This window comes from Pogona vitticeps, chromosome 3 (assembly GCF_051106095.1).
Source record: "Pogona vitticeps strain Pit_001003342236 chromosome 3, PviZW2.1, whole genome shotgun sequence".
Lineage (NCBI taxonomy): Eukaryota > Metazoa > Chordata > Lepidosauria > Squamata > Agamidae > Pogona > Pogona vitticeps.
In genome coordinates this window covers 160898950-160919507 of record NC_135785.1, presented here as the reverse complement: position 1 = coordinate 160919507, position 20558 = coordinate 160898950, and the positions used below count along the sequence as shown (strand labels likewise).

General features: G+C 38.1%; 1 protein-coding gene across 3 annotated transcripts in view; it reads left to right on the top strand.

Annotated features, from left to right (window-relative positions):
* Positions 1 to 20558, top strand: part of NALCN (sodium leak channel, non-selective) — a 276634-nt gene that overhangs the window by 212984 nt on the left and 43092 nt on the right. For all 3 annotated transcript variants that reach the window (XM_072994642.2, XM_072994641.2, XM_072994639.2), the window contains 6 exons: positions 1519 to 1655; positions 4689 to 4830; positions 13429 to 13502; positions 17063 to 17164; positions 18940 to 19009; positions 20035 to 20126. In XM_072994642.2, coding sequence (XP_072850743.2) covers positions 1519 to 1655; positions 4689 to 4830; positions 13429 to 13502; positions 17063 to 17164; positions 18940 to 19009; positions 20035 to 20126 — 617 coding nt within the window. The remainder of the gene's footprint in view (positions 1 to 1518; positions 1656 to 4688; positions 4831 to 13428; positions 13503 to 17062; positions 17165 to 18939; positions 19010 to 20034; positions 20127 to 20558) is intronic.

Sequence of the window (20558 nt, the reverse complement as noted above, 5' to 3'; positions counted from 1 at the left end):
GTGTGCTATCCTTAATCTGTACCCTTTGTTTATACTCAAACTCAAAGTGTTTTTCAGTTGTATTGTTTGCAAAAGGGATGGCTTTTCTGAGGTCCTTGTCCATTTAGCCTGGCAGACAGAAGATCCTGCCCTTCAGACACCTTCAAGGCCTTATCTATGATTACTTGTTGCCCATCAGATACCCTAGTGATTGTGCTGGGATCCAATTATATTGTTTGGTGGCTCCCCGACTTCTTAAACCTACGAAAAGTTTCAGGGGACAGCTTTTTGCTGGGTCAGTTTTCTTCTGATTTAAGAATGCTATAGGCTTACTGATTTCCAAATATACCTACTGGGAAACAAGTGAGCAAAGCAGCAGAAAGTGCATGATTTGAATCATCAGGCTTCAGCTCACCATAAGGAGTCAGCATCCCCTGAGGCCAGCAGTTGAGACTCACAATTTCTTCCTTGATTTTGGCTTCTTCAGCTGGCATCTTTTTCATTCCCATCCAGTGGGGTATGAAAGCAGCTAGTAAACACCAGCCCTCAGTGCTAATTTGTAAACATCTTGCCACCATTTGTGGAGCAAGATGAAGCAGCCTGTGGCCCTCCACTCCAGATGTTGCTGGACTACAATGACCATCCATTCTAATCAGCGCAACTGATGGTCATGGATTATAGATGTTGTGGTCCAGCTCATCTGGAGAGCCACAAATTGTCTACTGTTGCTATCAAAAATATCTTTATTTATGATATATTCAAAAACCTGGAGAGAATGCAAAAATAGTATTCTTGTTAAAATATGGACTTTGGAAAGGTATGTTTATGCTACTGATTACCTGTGACAGTACCTGTGTTTTTTATCCTGCCCTCTTTTTCTACGATTTTTTGCTGTTACCATCTTTCAACCCTATTTTTTCCATAGTGGAGTATATCCAGGATTAGCTGGAACTCCCAGTTCTCTCATATTTGCACAGCTGGAGACAAACTACTGTGCCAGATATATCACCTTCGGGTTTAGTAGCAAGGGAGTATCTGGTAAGAATGTAGTAATTTCTGAACAGATGGGGATTCGCTTTAAAAACTGACTTCAAAACCTAATTTAGTTTGGATTTATTGGGTTTTAAACATTTATATGATAGTGTCATACAAAATCTTTCTCATTGGCTAAGCATATGTTTTACACTATCGTTCCATTTATTTGCAAGAGAGGAGTCTAGTAAGAGGAAGAAATATTATTTATTTTTCTTGTAGAGTGTTAGAGAACTGTTAAAAAAAAACCCACAAAGGAAATATAAATATTTACTACAACATTATTTGCATTTTAAATCTTTCAAGAAATGGACTCTCTCAGCTCCAGTGTGGCAGTAGTTCTAAGACATTAAGTGTGCCGGAACAATGAAAGTACAGTACTCTTTATAGGTCTTTGCTGCCATCTTCTGTTTCTTCAGCCATCTGCATTTGCTGTTTTTTCACTTAAGTGCAAAGCTTGGTCTTTCCTGAATTATTCCCCTTTTCTCTTTCCTTTCCTTGTTTTAGCTGAAACAAAGCGAAGCAAATGCAGATACTAAGGAAAAGCTCCCATTACGTTTACGGATTTTTGAAAAATTCCCTAACAGACCTCAAATGGTAAAAATCTCCAAGCTCCCTTCGGATTTTACAGTCCCCAAAATAAGGTAGTGTTTTTGTCATATTGTACTATCCTTCCATATTAGACTAATGTGAAGAGTATTTTTTCTGACAATTCCTCAGATGCTGTTTTCCAGTGTATTTTTTATTTTGTATTGAATCCTTCCCTCCTCTCACCCATAAGCAGACACAACATCTTCAGTGAGTAAATAGTTATTTTTTTTCATTATAATTCTGAATCAGAATTTCAAAGCAGAGCCCTATACAGTACATATCAGAAATAAGTCTTGTTGAGTTTAGCCAAACTACTCCCAGGTAAGTAAGTGTGCAGGTGTGACATCATTTGTGGAATTAATCCGATTTTAATCTTCCAGCTTTCTTCTCATCATTATCAACTAAATTAACAAAGCACCATGGCCATCAGTGGTGCAAGTCAAATCTCACAACTGTCTGCATATGGGCAAGAGAGAACCGAGTAAAGGACAAAATGCTCTTTAATTTGCTCTAACTCGAATCGATCTAGAAGTACAGTGATAACAAAAGTGACACTTCTATAACTAAAAGGTTTGCTTCAGAGTGAGCTTTCATAGATTACATAAGTTGATTGTTGGTTACAAATTTATTGTTATCCAGGAAAGCTCATGCTGAAAATAAATCTAAGTGTCACAACACTTTGGTTTTTTTTATCTTTACTTTTTTATTATTATCTCTGCTGAATTACACTAATATGGCTACTTCTTTGAAACTTGAAATATAAATTACATTTTATGAGAGGTTTAAATGATTGCTAGCACACAGTCAGTACAAATCAATAGACTGCATGGGTGTTGCTTTAATGGGCAGTTAGATGCAATAGTTGTTGTTTAGTCATTAAGTCGTGTCCAACTCTTTGTGACCCCATGGACCAGAGCATGCCAGGCCCTCCTGTCTTCCAAAGCCTCCCGGAGTTTGGTCAAATTCATATTGGTAGCTTTGATGACACTGTCCAACCATCTCATCCTCTGCTGTCCCCTTCTCCTCTTGCCTTCACACTTTCCCAATATCAGGGTCTTTTCCAGGGAGTCTTGTCTTCTCACGAGATGGCCAAAGTATTGGAGCCTCAGCTTCAGGATCGGTCCTTCCAGTGAGCACTCAGGGTTGATTTCCTTCACAATTGATAGGTTTGTTCTCTTTGCAGTCCAGGGGACTCTCAAGAGCCTCCTCCAGCACCACAATTCAAAAGCATCAATACTTAGGCGGTCAGCTTCCCTTATCATCCAGCTCTCACTTCCATACATCATTACAGGAACAACCATAGCTTGAAGTATGCGGACCTTTGTTGGCAAGGTGATGATGTCTCTGCTTTTTAAGATGCTGTCTAGGTTTGTTATCATTTTCCTCCCAAGAAGCAGGCATCTCTTAATTTCGTGGCTGCTGTCTCCATCTGCAGTGATCATGGAGCCCAAGCAGGTAAACTCTGTCACTGCCTCCATATCTTCCCCTTCTATTTGCCAGGAGGTGATGGGACCAGTGGCCATGATCTTAGTTTTTTTGATGTTGAGTTTCAGACCATTTTTGGCGCTCTCCTCTCTCACCCTCATTAAGAGGTTATTTAATTCTTCCTCACTTTCTGCCATCAGAGTGGTATCATCTGCATATCTGAGGTTGTTGATATTTCTTCCAGTGATCTTAAGTCCGGCTTGGGATTCATCCAGTCCAGCCTTTCGCATGATGTATTCTGCTATAAGTTGAATAAACAGGGGGACAATATACAGCCTTGTCATACTCCTTTCCCAATTTTGAACCAATCAGTTGTTCCATATCCAGTTCTAACTGTTGCTTCCTGTCCCACATATAGATTTTTCAGGAGACAGATAAGGTGGTCAGGCACTCCCATTTCTTTAAGGACTTGCCATAGTTTGTTGTGACCCACACAGTCAAAGGCTTTTGCATAGTCAGTAGAGCCCCCTCATTTGATGCTTCTGTCATATATTCATTCACATTTGCATATTCACTTCACTTTATTCCTCTTCACTTTTGCCATGTCCCCTAATCTCCTACCTCTCTTCCACCAAGTGCAGTAATGATTCTTCTTCATAAAATGGTAACCCTCAGGTTGAGACAAGAGCCCTGGGCAGGGCAAATGGCACATAATCAGTGATCTATCGCCTCTGAGTTTGACAGGATTTATTCCAAGTTAATGCAGTAGAGGCAGTCCCAGCCCAATGGCCCAGTCCAAACCAGCATTATAAGAAGTGCATATTCATAGAACAAAAAAGAATAATGTACTAAAATGTATTCTTTTTATATTGAACTTGAGGCTGTTCTGTGAAACATGAGATATACTATAGCAAAGTAAAAGTGCTTGTAATGAATAAAGACATTAAGCACCTAAATCTGGTTTAGGCAAGCATGACATAGGGTGGTCAAATAACCTAAAAATAAAATGTGAGCCTTTTTCTCAAAATCCCTGTGAAAAACCTGCTGAAATATTTTATTTTACTTTATTTTGACCAAGAATTCATCACAGTCAAAAGTTTGAAAAAATACGAAGTGCAAAATAGTGATGGAAGGGAAAGTGCAGTACTTGTTTTACTCTAGCCAGTGGCAACCCATTTTTTGTATCAAGGGCCACATTGACATGGGTGATATGTTAGTGTTGCTTTAATGGCAGTGAGTGGGGCAAGAAACCACAATGTGTTTCATATCTCCTTTTAATGCGGTCTGTTTCTACTAGTCCATGCCCTTTTTTCTCTCATCTGATATGCTATGCTCCCCACCCACCCTTTTAGTGGAATGTAAGAGACAAGTAGATCACTCTCACCAAAGGTCTCAGCTTAACCTTGTGAAGCCACAGATTGTCAGCTCTTTCTTCAAAGTTGCATTTAGTTGTTTCTGAATTTAAAGTTACTGTGGTGATTAAATAAAAAACCTCCTCACTCTCATGTGTTTTTTAGTTTTCCCTGGTGAGAAACTATGAAAAAGGACTAATAGAATTGCTTTAGTTACTGATCAAGAAAGAACAGAGAAGACATCATGATAGCAGTTTTCATTCAATTCCCTTTGTCTTCGTGTTTCTATTTCTTTTTTCGAATTTCAAGGGAAAGTTTTATGAAGCAGTTTATTGATCGACAGCAACAAGATACAGCTTGTTTACTGAGAAGGCTTCCCTCAGCTTCTTCTTCATCATGTGATCATTCAAAAAGACTTGCTATTGAAGACAATAAATATATTGACCAGAAGGTAAGCAAATTATATCAATATATGAGGGTTTCATGTGTACATGTCATCTTGCAAGCAAGCCCATGAGGCTTTTATTGTGTTCAGGTAGCAGACAGCAGGCATGAGGTCAATTGCTCTTTTTCTCTCCAGGAGTAGGAAAGGCCTATTGTAGTTGAAGAAAAGTTGGGGGCTGCCTGGCTCTGCTATAGATAAAAAGGGGGTGCAGATAAAATTGGATGCATTGATTTATCTAAAAGCTCCAGGATCATTCTGAACAGCTCATCATGGTTATATATAGTATAATGTAAAATTGGCACCTTATGTTGTGTCCAGAGCTCAGAAAAATTACTTTTTTGGGGGGGACTATGGGGGTCATGTTGTTTGGGGGATTCTTGTTGTTAGCATATATTCTACAGAAGTGGAAAATGTTTCCATCAATGAATTTGTCAACTAAGAGGCATGTTTTGTACATTAAATACAAAACTTACAGGCCCAAATCCAGGTGAACATTTATGCATGCATGAATGGATTGATGTGACTCGGAACAATGAATAGCTGCTGATTAACAACGAATTTTGAATCATGTGCCAAGTCATACAACTGGCACACTACTTGGGAATTCAATTCTGGACTAATTAGCTGTAGCTGATCACCATTCCCAAGTTTTGCTAATCCACTTACTCAGGCATAAATGTTTTCTTAGATTCTGGCTGTTGGATCTTGTAAATTGTTGCTGCCATCACGTCACTTCTACCTTGTAGGAACCTTATGAATTAATGACTTCAAAAACATCCCATCATTAACAGCCTTGTCCAGTTTTCCCAGTTCAGTTATGGGCTTTACCACTTCGCATTGTCTTTTCATGATATCTCCAAAATACAACAGCCTTCGTTGAGTCACTTTAGCTTCATGTAAGATCTGAGCCTTGATTTGCTCTGCAATATATTAACTTGCCTTCTAGAGGTCACTGGTATCAGTATAGCTATCTCCAACACTCCTTTCTGAATGAATTGATAATTTTTTTAATGGTCAACTTTTTTTTAACTGCCCAACTTTGATAGTGCTACATAGTAACTGGGCATCATCGTAAGTCAGAATTGACTTGATGACACATAATTATTATTATTAACTGAGAATACCATAGTATGGATTATCTTGGTCTTGATCATTAGGGATCTTTTCTAGTTCTTTCATAGACAAACTTTCAAGTCCTTTTTAGCTATTGTAGTTTAATTCTAGAATAGCAGCTCTGGGAGGCTGCTCCAAAATAATGCAGTATTGGCTTGCATGCACATGGAGTGTCTTAGTGGAAAATCATTTCATATTGCCTGCCTGCATTTTATCCATTTGGGTGGAACATTAGTTCTGTTTTGTTGCACTGATTCTGCTTTTCTACAATTACCATAGCAACCTTCTATTTAAATGTACAAATTTCCTCCAAATCCCTTCTCACTAACAGATATTTGAAATAATAATTTTCAAAAATACTTGTCTGTATGCACAGTAGAATAGAAGGAAGCATGAGCCATGGGGGATAGTAATTAAATATGCAACACTGAAACAACCAACATCAACAAAACTGAGTTTCTGCTGATAGCCACAGTTTTCTCTGTGCATGCTATCTATATTTCATGCAGTGTGAAGCTGGGAACCTAAAATATTTGATAGGATACAGAATGATGAAAATTAGACCTCATCATGTAACAGAAGCAAATTTGTAAATGTGATGTGCCCGGGGCCCTTTAACATTTCCTACCCCTACTCTGATAAGCCATGAGAAGGCCAGCTGGTGAACAGGACTAAATGGCTGTCTAGTCACCTCCACTTTTATCACTAGGATTAAATCTAAACCTAATTCATACACTCATAAAAATCAATTGCTGTCTTCAAAAAAAAACCCTAGTAGTTTAAAGGACTATGTCTTAGTTTTGATAGGGGGATTTTAAAAAAAAGAAACTTTTTTGAGCTCTGAAGCAAATTCCGCTGTTTTAGTTGAAAAATTCTCTTACACTATTGTTTTATTAAAAGATGTAAGGTCCTAATTAAAGCCTTGTCTCTATCTTTGGAAACTTGACTAAGAAGTAAGAATGATTTAGGAATGGTTCTCTGTCTAGAAGGATCTAGACAGACTTGAACATGGGGCCCCATCCAATAAGATGCAGTTCAGTGGTGGGAAAAGTAAGGTCCTGCACTTAGGTAGGAGGAAACAGATGCACAGGTACAGGATAGGTGGTACCTGGCTCGACAAGTACCTGTGAGAGGGATTTAGGTGTCCCGGTGGACCACCACCTAAGGATGAGTCAGCAGTGTGCTGCAGTTGCCAACGAAGCCAACACAGTCCTAGGCTGCATCCACAGGGGGATAGCATCAAGATCACGGGAAGTGATGGTATTTCTCTATAACCGCACTGGTGAGGCTGCACTTGGAGTGCTGTGTCCAGTTCTGGTCACCACAATACCAAAAATCCATTATGCCTGAAGGTAAGATAAGAACCAATGGGTGGAAACCCGTCAGAGGGAGCTGCAACCTGGAAATAAGGAGAAATTTCCTGATAGTGAGAACCATTAAGCAGTGGAACAGCTTGACTCCCGATGTTGTCGGTGCCCCATTGCTGGAGGTTTTCAAGAAAAGATTGGACAGCCATCTGTCTGGGATGGTATAAGGTCTCCTGCCTTGGGTAGGGGGTTGAACTAGAAGACCTCCAAGGTTCCTTCCAAACCTATGACAATTCTGTAATTCTATGATAGCAAGATTTCTCTTATAGAGGATTATATGAGATTTCTGTAACTGAACATGTTATGTTCCTAACTCTCTCTGACACTATCGGCTTTGTGGGGGAGATACAGTGTGGGATGTCTTGGTCTAGAACAGGGTCTGGGTGCCTATACACCCTCATAATCAGTGTCTACTCTAAGCTCTGAAATAAGAGTAGGACTGGCAGAGCATTAAAGATGGGGTACAGTTTTTGCCAGAAGTTAGAATAACTAGTTGCAAATAATTTAGTTCCTCGGTTCTAATTTTTATTTTTCTATAGTCTCAGATAACTAAACAGCTTTTTGATTAACAATTGATTATTTCATTCCTTTTGTAATATAACCAACATTTTACTTACTCCTAATAACCATAGAGGTATAGCTTCATTGAAAATTTGTTCAAATCCTGATTCATACTGTGCTTCAGGTTTTGTTATGGGTTTTGAGGTGAAAGGAAGGGTGGATATGCCATAAGCCGGAAGCTTGTAATAATAAAGGGTTTGTTTTTTAAGCAACTGTTTTAATTACTTTTTAAAAATAGGAAAGTATAAAGTTCCCTTTAAAATTTGTAAATATAAGAGTAAGTGGCTAGTTTGGGACTATAACTGTTCTTCATCATACACCAGCTTATAAAGTTCATTATGGAACGTATACAATCCTGATTTGGCCTATATTTCTTTTATATTGTACAGTGGTGTCTTGCTTGACGAGGATTAATTCGTTCCGTTCAAATCACTGTTAAACGAAATCCTCGTCAAGCGAAATGAAAAAGCTCATTGAAATACATTGAAAACCAGTTCAATGTGTTCCAATGGGCGAAATACCTCAGTGTCCAGCGAAGATCCTCCATAGGGCGGCCATTTTCCGGTGCCTGTAATGTGAGGAATCTGTCCTAAAGCACAGCGGGGAGCCATTTTGCACAGCAGGTGGCCATTTTGAAACCCGACGATCAGCTGTTTTTGATCATCGTCAAATGAAAAATTGGTTCCCGAAGCAGAGAACCGATCAACGTTAAGCGAAAAAAGCCCATAGGAACATCGTTTTGCAATAGCGATTGCAAAAAACTAATCGTCAAGCGATTTCCTCATCTAACGAGGTAATCGTCAAGCGAGGCACCACTCTATTTGTGGTCATGGCCGAAAATCTATTGAAAATGCCTAGAGCAGTGGTTCCCAGCATTGGGTCCACAGTTCTTAGACTACAACTCCCAGAAAACCTGGGTATCACAGCTAGTGGTGAAAGCTTCTGGGAGCTTTAGTTCAGAACATCTGGGGATCCAAGGTTGGGAACCAGTAGTCTAGAGCTATTGCAGTGGTCCATACAGCAACGTAGAAATATGTATGATTTGATGAAAAGCAATATTCAATATATGCTCAAAGTATGCTTACACATAAATGCACAGAGGCTGGTCACTGATACTGCATGTGAGCTGGTATTTCTCCTCCACTCTTCCCTTCTTTTTTTCTTCCTCTTTATTGTTGATACTTGCTTCTTTGATATGCAAAGTTCTTCAGGTTATCTCTTTTGCCCTAAGGAGCAAGGGTTTTGTTCTGAGTTCACTTCCAATTAGAGCAAAAATAGATACTCATTTAAATTAATTCAAGTATCTAATAAAATGTGGATGATAGTAGCTGAAATCCAGTAGTAAGTTATAATTTGAGTAGGCCCATTGAATCAGTGTGGATTTAGTAAGTCAACATCTGTGTAAGTTCCATTGAGTCAATGGGACTACTCTAGTTGTGCCTTTCTACTGGATTTTAGCAAATGAATAACTCCATTTTCCACCTCATCCCCAAGATCACAGGAAACAAATGTTGAAATCTGGGATTTGAATTTTAAAGTTATGAATTCTGTGTTCTGTGTTACTGAAGTTTTTCACATGAACAATGAATGCTAGCTTAATCCAAACTTCTTGCTTGGTTACCTTTTCATTTTAGAGCTTTTAATCCAACCTAGATGCATCTTTTGTTAGTTATTCCATTAAACACAAATTATGGCACCAGTCTTACCTAAGTATGTCATGGGAAATGTTGGGGGAAACTGAGTAATGATAACATTCTGAGAGCCAAAATCCTCATTACATTAAGAGATCAGGGGTTTGTGGTGTTATTTTCACTGAAAGGCAGTTGTAGGAAGCTGTGTGTGATGCTGGTGGAGTGCTTAACTCTTTACCCTTGTGTTATTTTCTTGCTCACCCCCTTCCTGTTTTCATGCACATATATGTGCCTAAACACATTTGTCCTGCAAGGAGAAAGTATAGGCACAAAATAGAAAAGTTCCTTTTAAGAAGAATGAATGTGACACTTATGCTGAAGCTATGCATAACTGGGCAGCAATAGGATAATTCTGTGGTTCTGGAGACACTACATTAATCTTTTACTCATTTACACCTTTCTTTAAATTGCAAGACTTCACTTCAATGTGAGTGATTTTGTGGCACCAAATCATATAAAACTGCATATTACTATGACATTTTAAGCATGAGTGAGATCAGTTCTATTCACTGTTGTGAACTGCTATGCTAATTGAGAAAGCCTGCATCAAGGCTGAGTGATAGTGCACTAATCGGTGGATTATTTTCTATACATCCCATCTAAATTAGCCCAATAAAATAATAAGGATGACTACTCATATATAGCACAAGCAGCCAACTGTATATGTGGATAGTATTAGAAAAGGAGGGCCTTTTTTGCCGCAGTGGGCAAAATGTGTAACCAGAGATGATCTGAGGCTCTTCACAGATGCATTTAATTTGAAGATTTGTTTCAATCCCAGAATAAGATCCTTGAAATGAACGCACAGTAAAAAAAGAAATCAAAGGAAAATCAGTGAATATCTAACATAGTACAATGCAGTGATGAAATGAAATGTATAATACAGAACAATCTGAATTAAAGTATCAGGTGAAATTATAGAAAAAGATCCACAGTACGTTTTCCGTAAAACATTATATTTGCCCCTAACCTTCCTCCAGCCCTCTGGCTCAAGTCACTGTGTTCCAGTTGTTCAACAGTCTTTGGACTACAGACTGAGAAAAAAAAAGATATAGAGCTACGTACTCCAAAGAACAGGTTAGTGAAGACTCAGAGGAATGTGCAGGAGAATTGATCCATGACAATTCAGATGGGGAAAAGCAGAAGGAAAAAAGAAGTCACATGTGTGTGAGAGTGTGTGTGAGAGAGAGAGTGAGTGAGAGAGAGTAGTCTAACCATTTATAAAAACTGAAACTTTTCTCAAAATTAAAGCAAACTAAGGCCTCAAGATCACTCACAAACTGCTGAATTAAAAATTACATGGGAAAAAGTGAACTGAAAAGCATGAGCATATGCGTGTGAATAAGTGTGAGTCCCTTGTTCGCCTAAGCAGCAATTGCCTTTTGTTCCACTGATGGCCCTAATTTTCTTGCATTTTCTTTGGCTTCTTCACCTTCACTCTTAAAATTCAATTCTGCATTAGTAGATGGCAAGCTGGGAGAAAAAGTGTATTGCATCACTTTTGTTTATTCCCAGAAAATAAATCATCCTTTTGCCCTGCAGCAAATGACATTACTGTTGGATACACTCTGGGCATAGATCCACTGAAAGTATCCAACTTTATAGCCTGTCCATATTGTTCCAGTATCTTCCAGCTCAGCCAGAGTCTTGATTCAAGCAATCATGTATTGTATCTTTTTAGCTCATTCCATTGTGCAGAAGTCCAGCTTGGAAAATATGATATGATAAAACTTTATTACGGTCAAAGACCAGCCACAAATAAAACATCGAAATATATAATTATATAGAGGTATACAAAAATATTGGGATCAAATGCAAATACTCGGTTCTGAGGTGAACAACAACAGCATCAAAACATCCCCCCTAAAGCAATTCCAGAATTTCTAGCAGACCATGCTCTAACTACAGAGGCTCATCCATTTTTAGGGTCCTTTTCCTAAAGCCCATTGCAGCAGTAAGAAATTTGGCAACCCTATGTGTAAGAATGGGGTTGGAGTCAGACAGCCACACATGCATACATTGTTACTCTGTACAACCGGAAAATCAGACACTCAGAGGGGAGACAAGTTCTTCACGTACATGCTTGTAAATTGTGCATCGCAACAGGACATGTTCAATTGTTTCTATCTGCTCCATTCCACATGGACAAAGGCAGTCTGCCCAGGGGATGTTTTTATACCGTCCTTCCTGCACTGCTGAAGGTAGTGCATTAAGCCAGGCCAGAGTAAACGCCCTTCTATGCCTGGTCTGCTCCAACTGGGCAAAATAAGGTGCTGCTGTGACCTTGTATAAATTGTCCTCCCTAAGGTAGAATTCTGGGACACTGCTTAAATCATTTTGTTTCTCAGTGTCCTCAATAGGCTGCTTGATTATTTTCTTTGCCTGTTCCATTCCCATGGTTAACGGAGTCAACCTAGAGAGACCCAAAGAGGCTATTTTTTGTTCAATTAACTGAACCCGTTTTGACTTTAAGATGTCTTGCAGGATCAATGGTGCAAGACCAATAGGAAGATAAGACAGTATGAGCCAGTACATGAGGATTGCAACCCATATCCTGGCTTTGATTTTAATTTGACCAGTTTCCAATCTTAGTTTTACGTTGGCAACATCTCTGGGGACTCCTAACATTGCCCTCAAGAATTTTGATTGCACATGTTCTAAGGTTGCAATATTTGGGAAGGGGCCCAATTGGGAGCCATACAGTAGTTAGGCTACTGCTTTTGCATGGAACAATTTAATCGCTGAGGGAATGTAATGCCCCCCCCCTATTCTCATAAATTGTAATATTGCAGCAGAACTTCTCTGATGATTTAATGCTTTGGAGAATTCCTGAGCCCCTTTTGCCAAAAGGAAATTGTTGTGTTGCTTATGAAACAAACCAAAGATTTCCTCAATGCGTTCTATAGACAGTACATTCCACAGGCTGGTTATCCAGTTCATAGGCCATATATAGGTAGGCCAGGCCACAGGCCCATAGGCCTTTTGTAGCCTAAAAGTAGGACCTTATTAATAGTGTCTACTAGTGACCAGCTGCAACATCAGGCAGGCAAAAACTGCAGTTTGGTGTTAATTTTTATGTTTCTAATCATCTTCTGAAATAATATATGTGATACATCATGATGATACAGATTTTGAATACATAGTATATATGCCATTTTCTCCAAAGTCATTTCCAGTTTTCATATAGTTTTTTTCTTCTGAAGTTAGTTTTATATTGCATGACCCACTGAGATTGTTGGGATAATTCCAATAAATATGTTGTTGTTTTAAGGACTACAATTTCAACTTATCTCCGGACTATTTCCCATTCTTCTATAGCAGCTATTCTGTTGCAGCCAATGATGTTTCCAGATGGAAAACATCCATTAAACTTTTTGCTGTCTACAACAGTTGAGGTTGTTGCTGCCAAATGTAGTGACTTGCCATCCAAAAGCAGATTCCCCTCCCCCCTTTGGTTTTTACTAAAACCATCCCCCTTTCCTTATTCCATTTTGGCAGCTATAGCAGGTATTCTTCAGAATAAAGTTTGTTCCTGTTGTTGTTTTAAGGACATTTGTAATCTGTTGTCATGAAATTTGGTTGAGTGTATCAACACAACAAAAATAGGAGATTTCTAACTTCACACTCGATAATTAGGAGTCCTAATTACTGACTGAAGATTGCTTCAGTGTTATAAGAAGTGCAAATTCCCAGTATGTAAAGGTATATTTCCAGTGCACCAGAGCAGGTGAACGTTATAATGCCATAGAACTACCTATTCACAATTAATATAGATACTTTTAAGATCACAAAGTAGTCAGTAGCTAGTTACTAGGTCAACAGTCGGTGAGAAGAGATACTCCAGGTAAACTGCCTTTTCTTTCATTTTACAGCTTCGCAAATCTGTTTTCAGCATTAGGGCAAGAAATCTTTTGGAAAAGGAGACTGCAATCAATAAAATTCTTAGGTAATAATTCTGATTAATGATTTCTTTCATTTGATTTACAGGTATGTCTCTGCTGAAAAGGAATAATTGTGTCCAGTTTATTTCTATCTTTCCTTCTCTCTGTCCTCTCCCTGTATCAGTTTCAATTTCTTTCCCTTTATTTATAATAAAAAAGCCTGATACTTAATTACATCAAGTTTCTTGAAATCTTGATGTAATTAAAAATCTTCTAGTGACACCCTTTGTCTAATTTGGAATAGGTTGATTTATGCGGAATGAAGTTCATGATGCTCATGGGATATCCAAAATTAGTCTATATTGAAAATAACTCCACTGCACCTTAAGTGAGATCACTCCAGCATCTTCACCCCTGCAACTCTCTTCAAAAAATTTACAGCTAAGGTTAATCACGGAAGGTGTGAAAGAATCATGGGGCTCTGGTTGAGGACCAATTCCAGCTGTGAAGATGGGCAGCTGTAACATACTGGAGGGATGGGAAACTACATTTTCCATGCTTCTTCAAATACTTGGACACTTTGGAATATGGAAAACAGTGCCATATAATGATGTCTTCAATAAGAGTAATTTATTAAAATTTCCCATTAAGAAATATAAAATTGAACTGAAATAGATCCAGCATTCTCTTGGCCTCTGAGCAAGATGATGCAGGCTCCAACTGCCCCTGCTCGCTTCCACCTAAAACTGAAAAGTATTAACTGTCTATATTTTTCATTCAGCCCTCCTTAGTTTGCCTCTTATGAGGCAATGTGCAAGAGAAGCCGCTGCATATACTTGTAGGAGCATCCAGGCAGGAATTAGGAAGTCCACGGGAAGAACTTCTTAACATTTCTTACCTTTACATTTTGGGAAAGAGTAGACAGAGAGGGACGTGGTGGCGCTGCGGGTTAAACCGCAGAAGCCTCTTGTGCTGCAAGCTCAGAAGACAAGTAGTTATAAGATCAAATCCATGTGACAGAGTGAGATACTGTTGCTTGTCCCAGTTCCTGCCAACCCACCAGTTCAAAAGCATGTAAAAATGCAAATAGATAAATAGGTACCACCTCGGTGGGAAGGTAACAGTGTTCTGTGTCTAGTCATGCTGGCCACGTGACCATGGAAACTGATTTCAGACAAACGCTGGCTCTGCAGCTTGGAAACAGGGATGAGAACCTTCCCCTAGAGTCGGACACGACTGGACTAAATGTCAAGGGGAACCTTTATCTTTACCTTAGACAGAGAAAGGCATTGAGAACAAGATTAGTTTACATATGGTTCACATGCCAGGAAAGGTCTGGGTTTGGTTTGACCCCAAAGTGAACCCCGTGTTCGAAACGCCTCATTATCATGTTCTGCTATGTCATTAAAAAGCATTCATTTTCCCTTTTGGATTAATATGGCCTGTATGTAAACATATTTTAACTACAGCAGCAACAGACAGTGACAGCAATCCCTTCCATTTTCATTACTGCCTTTTAGAAGTAATAGTGGTACATATCCAAGAATAAAAACCAGGAGAGGCAGAGTCATGACTCAGACTTCTAGTGCTTTTCTTGTAAATTTCAAAGCCCATTGGAAAAAAATATAATGTACACAACAAAGCCAACTTCATTATTGCTTTGTAATGACTTCTGACTTCCTGAAAAGGAAGCTTTTTTCATTTATTGGTTTAGATATAAAACAAAAAATATGCCTTTCACTAAATAATTTTTCTCTGATGTTTTTACTGTATTTACTATTTACTGCACGCCTCATACACAAGTTCTGTTTTCAGGTGGCACAAGCCGCTAAAAGGTACAAGCGCCTTGTACCAGCACCTTCATTCTGTTTGAAATAGTGTTGGGGAAAATGCATTATCACCTTCATGGAATTATAAATTCAGTTTTGACCATTTGCTGACATTTTAGACAGATGCTCTTAAAACATTCTAACACAACAGACCTTTGAAAAAATTTAATGTAGTGTGTTATGGCCAAGTAGGTTAATTGTTTCAAACTGTCCAGGGATGGTATTTGGGCATTCCATTGTATTATGTCTCTACTCAGATATAAGTCCTGTTAATTTTAGATGGAGATCATATGGCCTGCATGTGGCCATCATGGTCAATTTTGCTGTCCATCCTCCCTGGAATAGAACTATATTTTGACAGACCTTTTCAGCATGAAAATTCCTCTGCACACTTCTAACACTTAAAAAAAAAGGACTTATAAAAATGGATTTTTAAATCAATCTCCACTCCACAGGGCTCGTTCAGTCTTCTTGAGCAAATAAGATTGCAACTTTAAATTATTACAGTTTTGTTTACCTTAATAATAATAATAACTACATTACTAATATTGAATAATAATGTTGCCGCCAACTTATAGTGGTCCTTTTCATGGCTTTCTAAAGGAATAAACCACCTAGGAATGCTTCACGATTCCCTTTCTCTAGGAGCACTCTGATGTCATATAGATTGCTCAAGACCACACAGGCTTACTCACGTAGAAGCGAACTGAAGTCCTGACCCCAGGGTGCTGCATCTCACTGATCTATTCAGCCAGCTTTTGCTGACAATACATATACATTAAATAATGTTTTGCATACAGTGTTGCATAGGAATAAATACCTCAAAGCAAAAGTATATGTGACAGAAAATAATTATTTAGAAAATTCAAGAAGTTAACTATAGTTAACTATAACTGCTTTTTAAGTATTTTGTTCTCTGTGTGGAAACTGAATTAAAACAAATTACAGGCCTGAGGCACATAGACATTTATTTATTTATCGAGCTTCTAGACCACCCGACTTAATGAGATACTACTTGGGGCACTTTACATAATTAAGCAAAACTAACTAAAATAATAAAAGAATTTATAGATAATACCACAAACAAAAACAAAAACAGGAAGGCAATCGAGAATTGCCACCTGGTGGCTTAGGTGAATCAAATTATATAAACCATAACGTAATAAAACAAAATATCCAATAATATAATAAAACAACCAAAAACTGCAATAGAAGATGGGTCTCAAAAATTAACCTAGGTTGGTGGCTATCCAAGACAGTTTGAAAAAAAAATATGTATTTGCTTCTTATATTTGCATCCATCTTCCCTCTAAAGATGGATGTGTATGTGCAAAGTAGTGTACATTGTTCTCCTGCTCCCATTTTTTCTTCATGGTGACTCTATGGGATAGGTTATGCTAAGAAATAATGACTGATGTAAGGTTCCGCAGTATGCTTCGTGTCTGAGTAGGAACCTGGGTTTCACCATTTCTATTTAGGTACTCTATGGTTAAGCTAAGGTCTCTTTACTGCCAGTACCTGGTTGGAGCAAGAGGGACCTACAGCTGCAACTTACAGGCTTCAGCAGGAGAGAGTTATGTGACTGACTATACATTGGCCGGTTGCTCCGAGTGATTCACAGCCAAACAGATGCATGGAAAAGGGCCTAACCAATTCCTGTGCTGCTGACACAGGTGCATCTATTGTGGCGAGGGTTGTTTTCTTTCTTTCTTTCTTTTTTCAAAATAGTTTTGAATTCCTCGGTTAGCCTTAGATTTTCTTACCACTTGCCGTAATTTTACAATTTATTTTGATAGAGCCTGCACTCGTCAACGAATGCTGAGTGGTTCCTTTGAGGGGCAGCCAGCAAAAGAAAGATCAATTCTGAGTGTCCAACATCATATACGCCAAGAACGCAGGTAAATACGGCTTCAATAAAAATATTGTTGTGCATATTAAATGCTGTGTATCACACATTTGTAAAATAGAATTAGCTTGCACAAAAGCCTAGTCTGTACGTTTTTATGGCTGAAACGTTTAACACTGAAATTCACTGTGATACTCCAAAGAGAAGTACAGTAAAACCTCTTTTCCTTCCAAGTGTATGTGAATGGTAACCATGTTAATCTGATGCAGCAAAATGAGTCCTGTCACACTTTAAAGACTAAGAACTTCAGTGTTTTCGGGACTGCACCATATATCATCACTACTTAAAATTTTAGATTTAATACTGTGTTTCCCTGAAAATAAAACAGGGTCTTATATTAATTTTTGGTCCAAAAACGCATTAGGGCTTATTTTCAGGGGATATTTTATATATATTTTTTCATGTGCAACCATCTACATTTATTTAGCTACAGTCATGTCATCTTATTCTGGTTGCTGCACAATTGTGGAGGGCGGGGTTTCATTAACTGGGACTTATTTTTGGGTTAGGGCTTATATTAAGAGCACCCTGAAAAATCATACTAGGGCTTATTTTCAGATTAGGTCTTATTTTAGGGGAAACAGGGTATGTTTCCATAGTATTCAAGCTATCAGTTTAAAAAAATCAAGAAAAGTAGCTTACTCCTTTATTTATTTATTTATTTGTTTGTTTGCTTGCTTGCTTGCTTGCTTACTTACTTACTTACTTATTAATTCATTCAATTTTGATGCCACCTTTTTCCAAATGCAGGGACCAAAGGGAGTTCAAAAATTATTTTAAAACCCTAAAAACACAATAAATTACTACAATTTAAAAACCTGAACATATATTATTACAAACAGTTAATTAAAATATTTTAAAACACCTTAAAATACATTAAAATGAACATAACATAATTTCATTGCTCAGTTATTGAAAGCCTAATTCAACAACTAATTGTAAAAAAGGATGGCCAAAGGGGGAGGGCATTCCACAACCAGGGAGCAGCCACAGAGAAGGCTCTCTCATACATTCCCACCAGATGCTCCTTGTGAAGGCATTGGGACTTTGAAAAGAACATCCCTTGAAGATCTTAAGAGCCAAGAAGGCTTATATGGGGAGATAACAGTTCTTCAGATAGCCTGGACTCAAGCTGTACAAAGTCATAACCAGTACTCTGACATTGATTGGCAGCCAGTGAAGATGTTGTAATGAAGGATATATGCTCCTTGTAACTGGTCTGAATCAGCAGTCTGCCTGCAACATTTTGAACTAGCTGAAGTTTCTGAACACTAAAGGCAACCCCACATAGGGTGTGTTAGCAGTAATACAAGTGGGATGTAACAAAGGTATGTTTCACCCTAGCCAAATCAGACATATCCAGGGATGGGCACAGCTGGTGCATCTGTTTTAACTGTGCAAAGCCACTCCTGAGTGTCCAGTCTCAGGGATGAGTACACCAAGAGTACACCTGAAGACAGAATACAGGTTGAATTTCTGTTCCAGAATATGCCTTTCAAATGGTCAGTGACACCTGTGTCTTCTCTGAATTACATTTCAGTTTGTTTGCCCTCATATACAGCCCATTATTGACAATCGGCATTGCTTTAGCACAGGATCAGCATCCTCTGAGTTAGATGGAAAGGAGAGATAGCATTTAGATTGGGCTGAAGACTATACCGACTTTTGCTGTTACCTAAGAAAAAGTGATTGTGAAGCAATCATGTCAGCATAGCGAAATAACCATTATGTAACCATCAATCATCCAAATGAGTGTAATTGTTTCAGGTCACTAAGACATGGATCCAACAGTCAACGAATCAGCAGAGGAAAATCGTTGGAAACCTTGACTCAAGATGTAAGTTTCTATAGATATGACGATTTGATTACTCTGGAAAGAACATTAACAATGGAACAGAATTCAAACATATCCAAGGCAGAAGAATGAATGATATAACAGCTGCAAAAGCAATTGTATAACTTTACAAATATCACCATCATGTTTCAGTACTTCAGTCTGTGAATGGATATTTTGAATTGGAGTCTCCAGTCACGGTCCTAAGGAGCATTGGTATTATATTCTGAGTAAAGAAAATATGTGGAGAAATACAGTTGTGATCAGGGTTACTGAAAAGTCAGTAAGGTAGCAAGTGTTGTTTATACAGCTGCAAGAAAGTAAAACCTGTTTTCCTTTCAAGTGTGTTGTGGGGCGTAACCATGTTAATATGATACAGTAAAATGAGTTCTATCACCCTCTGAGGACTAAGAACTTCAGTGCTTCTGTGGCCAGCAGCTCATTCCATTATATGCATGGATGAAAGCGCTCTCCAGTCAATAAAAGCTTGTGTCAAATGAAAATTGTTAGTCTTTAAGGGACCACAAGATTTTTTGTTCTTTTCCAATGGAAGCCTATATGTTTCTACTCAGAAGGAGCCTCTGTTCAGTTTAGTGGGACCTATTTTCAGTAATTATGGATAGGATTGAAACCTGCAAGTTATGTGTGAAACAGCAGCTAAGTATCAATCTGTAGTAAAAAGAGTATATCTATCTTATCAGAGACATACTTCTAAGAACTTCAACACAAAATATCTGAAACTTATATACTAGTGGGACTCTAGAGATATGCATTGAGGAATTATGGATTTTAATACATAATGTAATGTATGTAATTACACACATTGGCCCAAATCTTATTGCACGGTTATGCAAAAAGGCATAACTTTTAGAAGCAAATTGCTGTAATTTAAGAAATGTCCATAGACATTGTCTGTTGCATGCTAGGTTGCACACATTTTGTATAACACAATAGGATTTCAGCAGTTGTCGTACTTTAAGCATGCAATAAAAAACAGAGAATTGACTTTCAGATGTTTGTTCTTTCAGCATTCTAACACAGTGCGGTACAGAAATGCACAGAGAGAAGACAGTGAGATTAAAATGATACAAGAGAAAAAAGAGCAAGCAGAAATGAAAAGGTAATTAAAATTAAAATTTTCTATGGCTTCTTGCATTTAATTTATTTGCTAGAATTGAACCTTGACAAAACACATTTTAATCAGCTAATCTGGTGAGTTTCACTAGACCTCACCAGTCAATTACTACCTTGTATAATTTCTTTAAATTCAATATTTATGTAATTTTTGAAATATTTCTAAACTAAAAAGCATACTTTCTTTTTAGATGGTGCAGAATTAGCATCTTTGTAGAATAAATGTTTCTGTTCTATTCAAGAAAAGGATGAATGTGTCTGTGAGGAATTTGGGCAAACTCCTGTTATGTTGCAGAAGCTGGGTAACATCCTCTTGCTAAGGGAATATTTACAGTGGTGCCTTGCTTAACGGCGATAATCTGTTCCAGGAAAATCGCCGTTAAGCGAAAACATTGTAATGCCAAAAAAAAAAAAACCC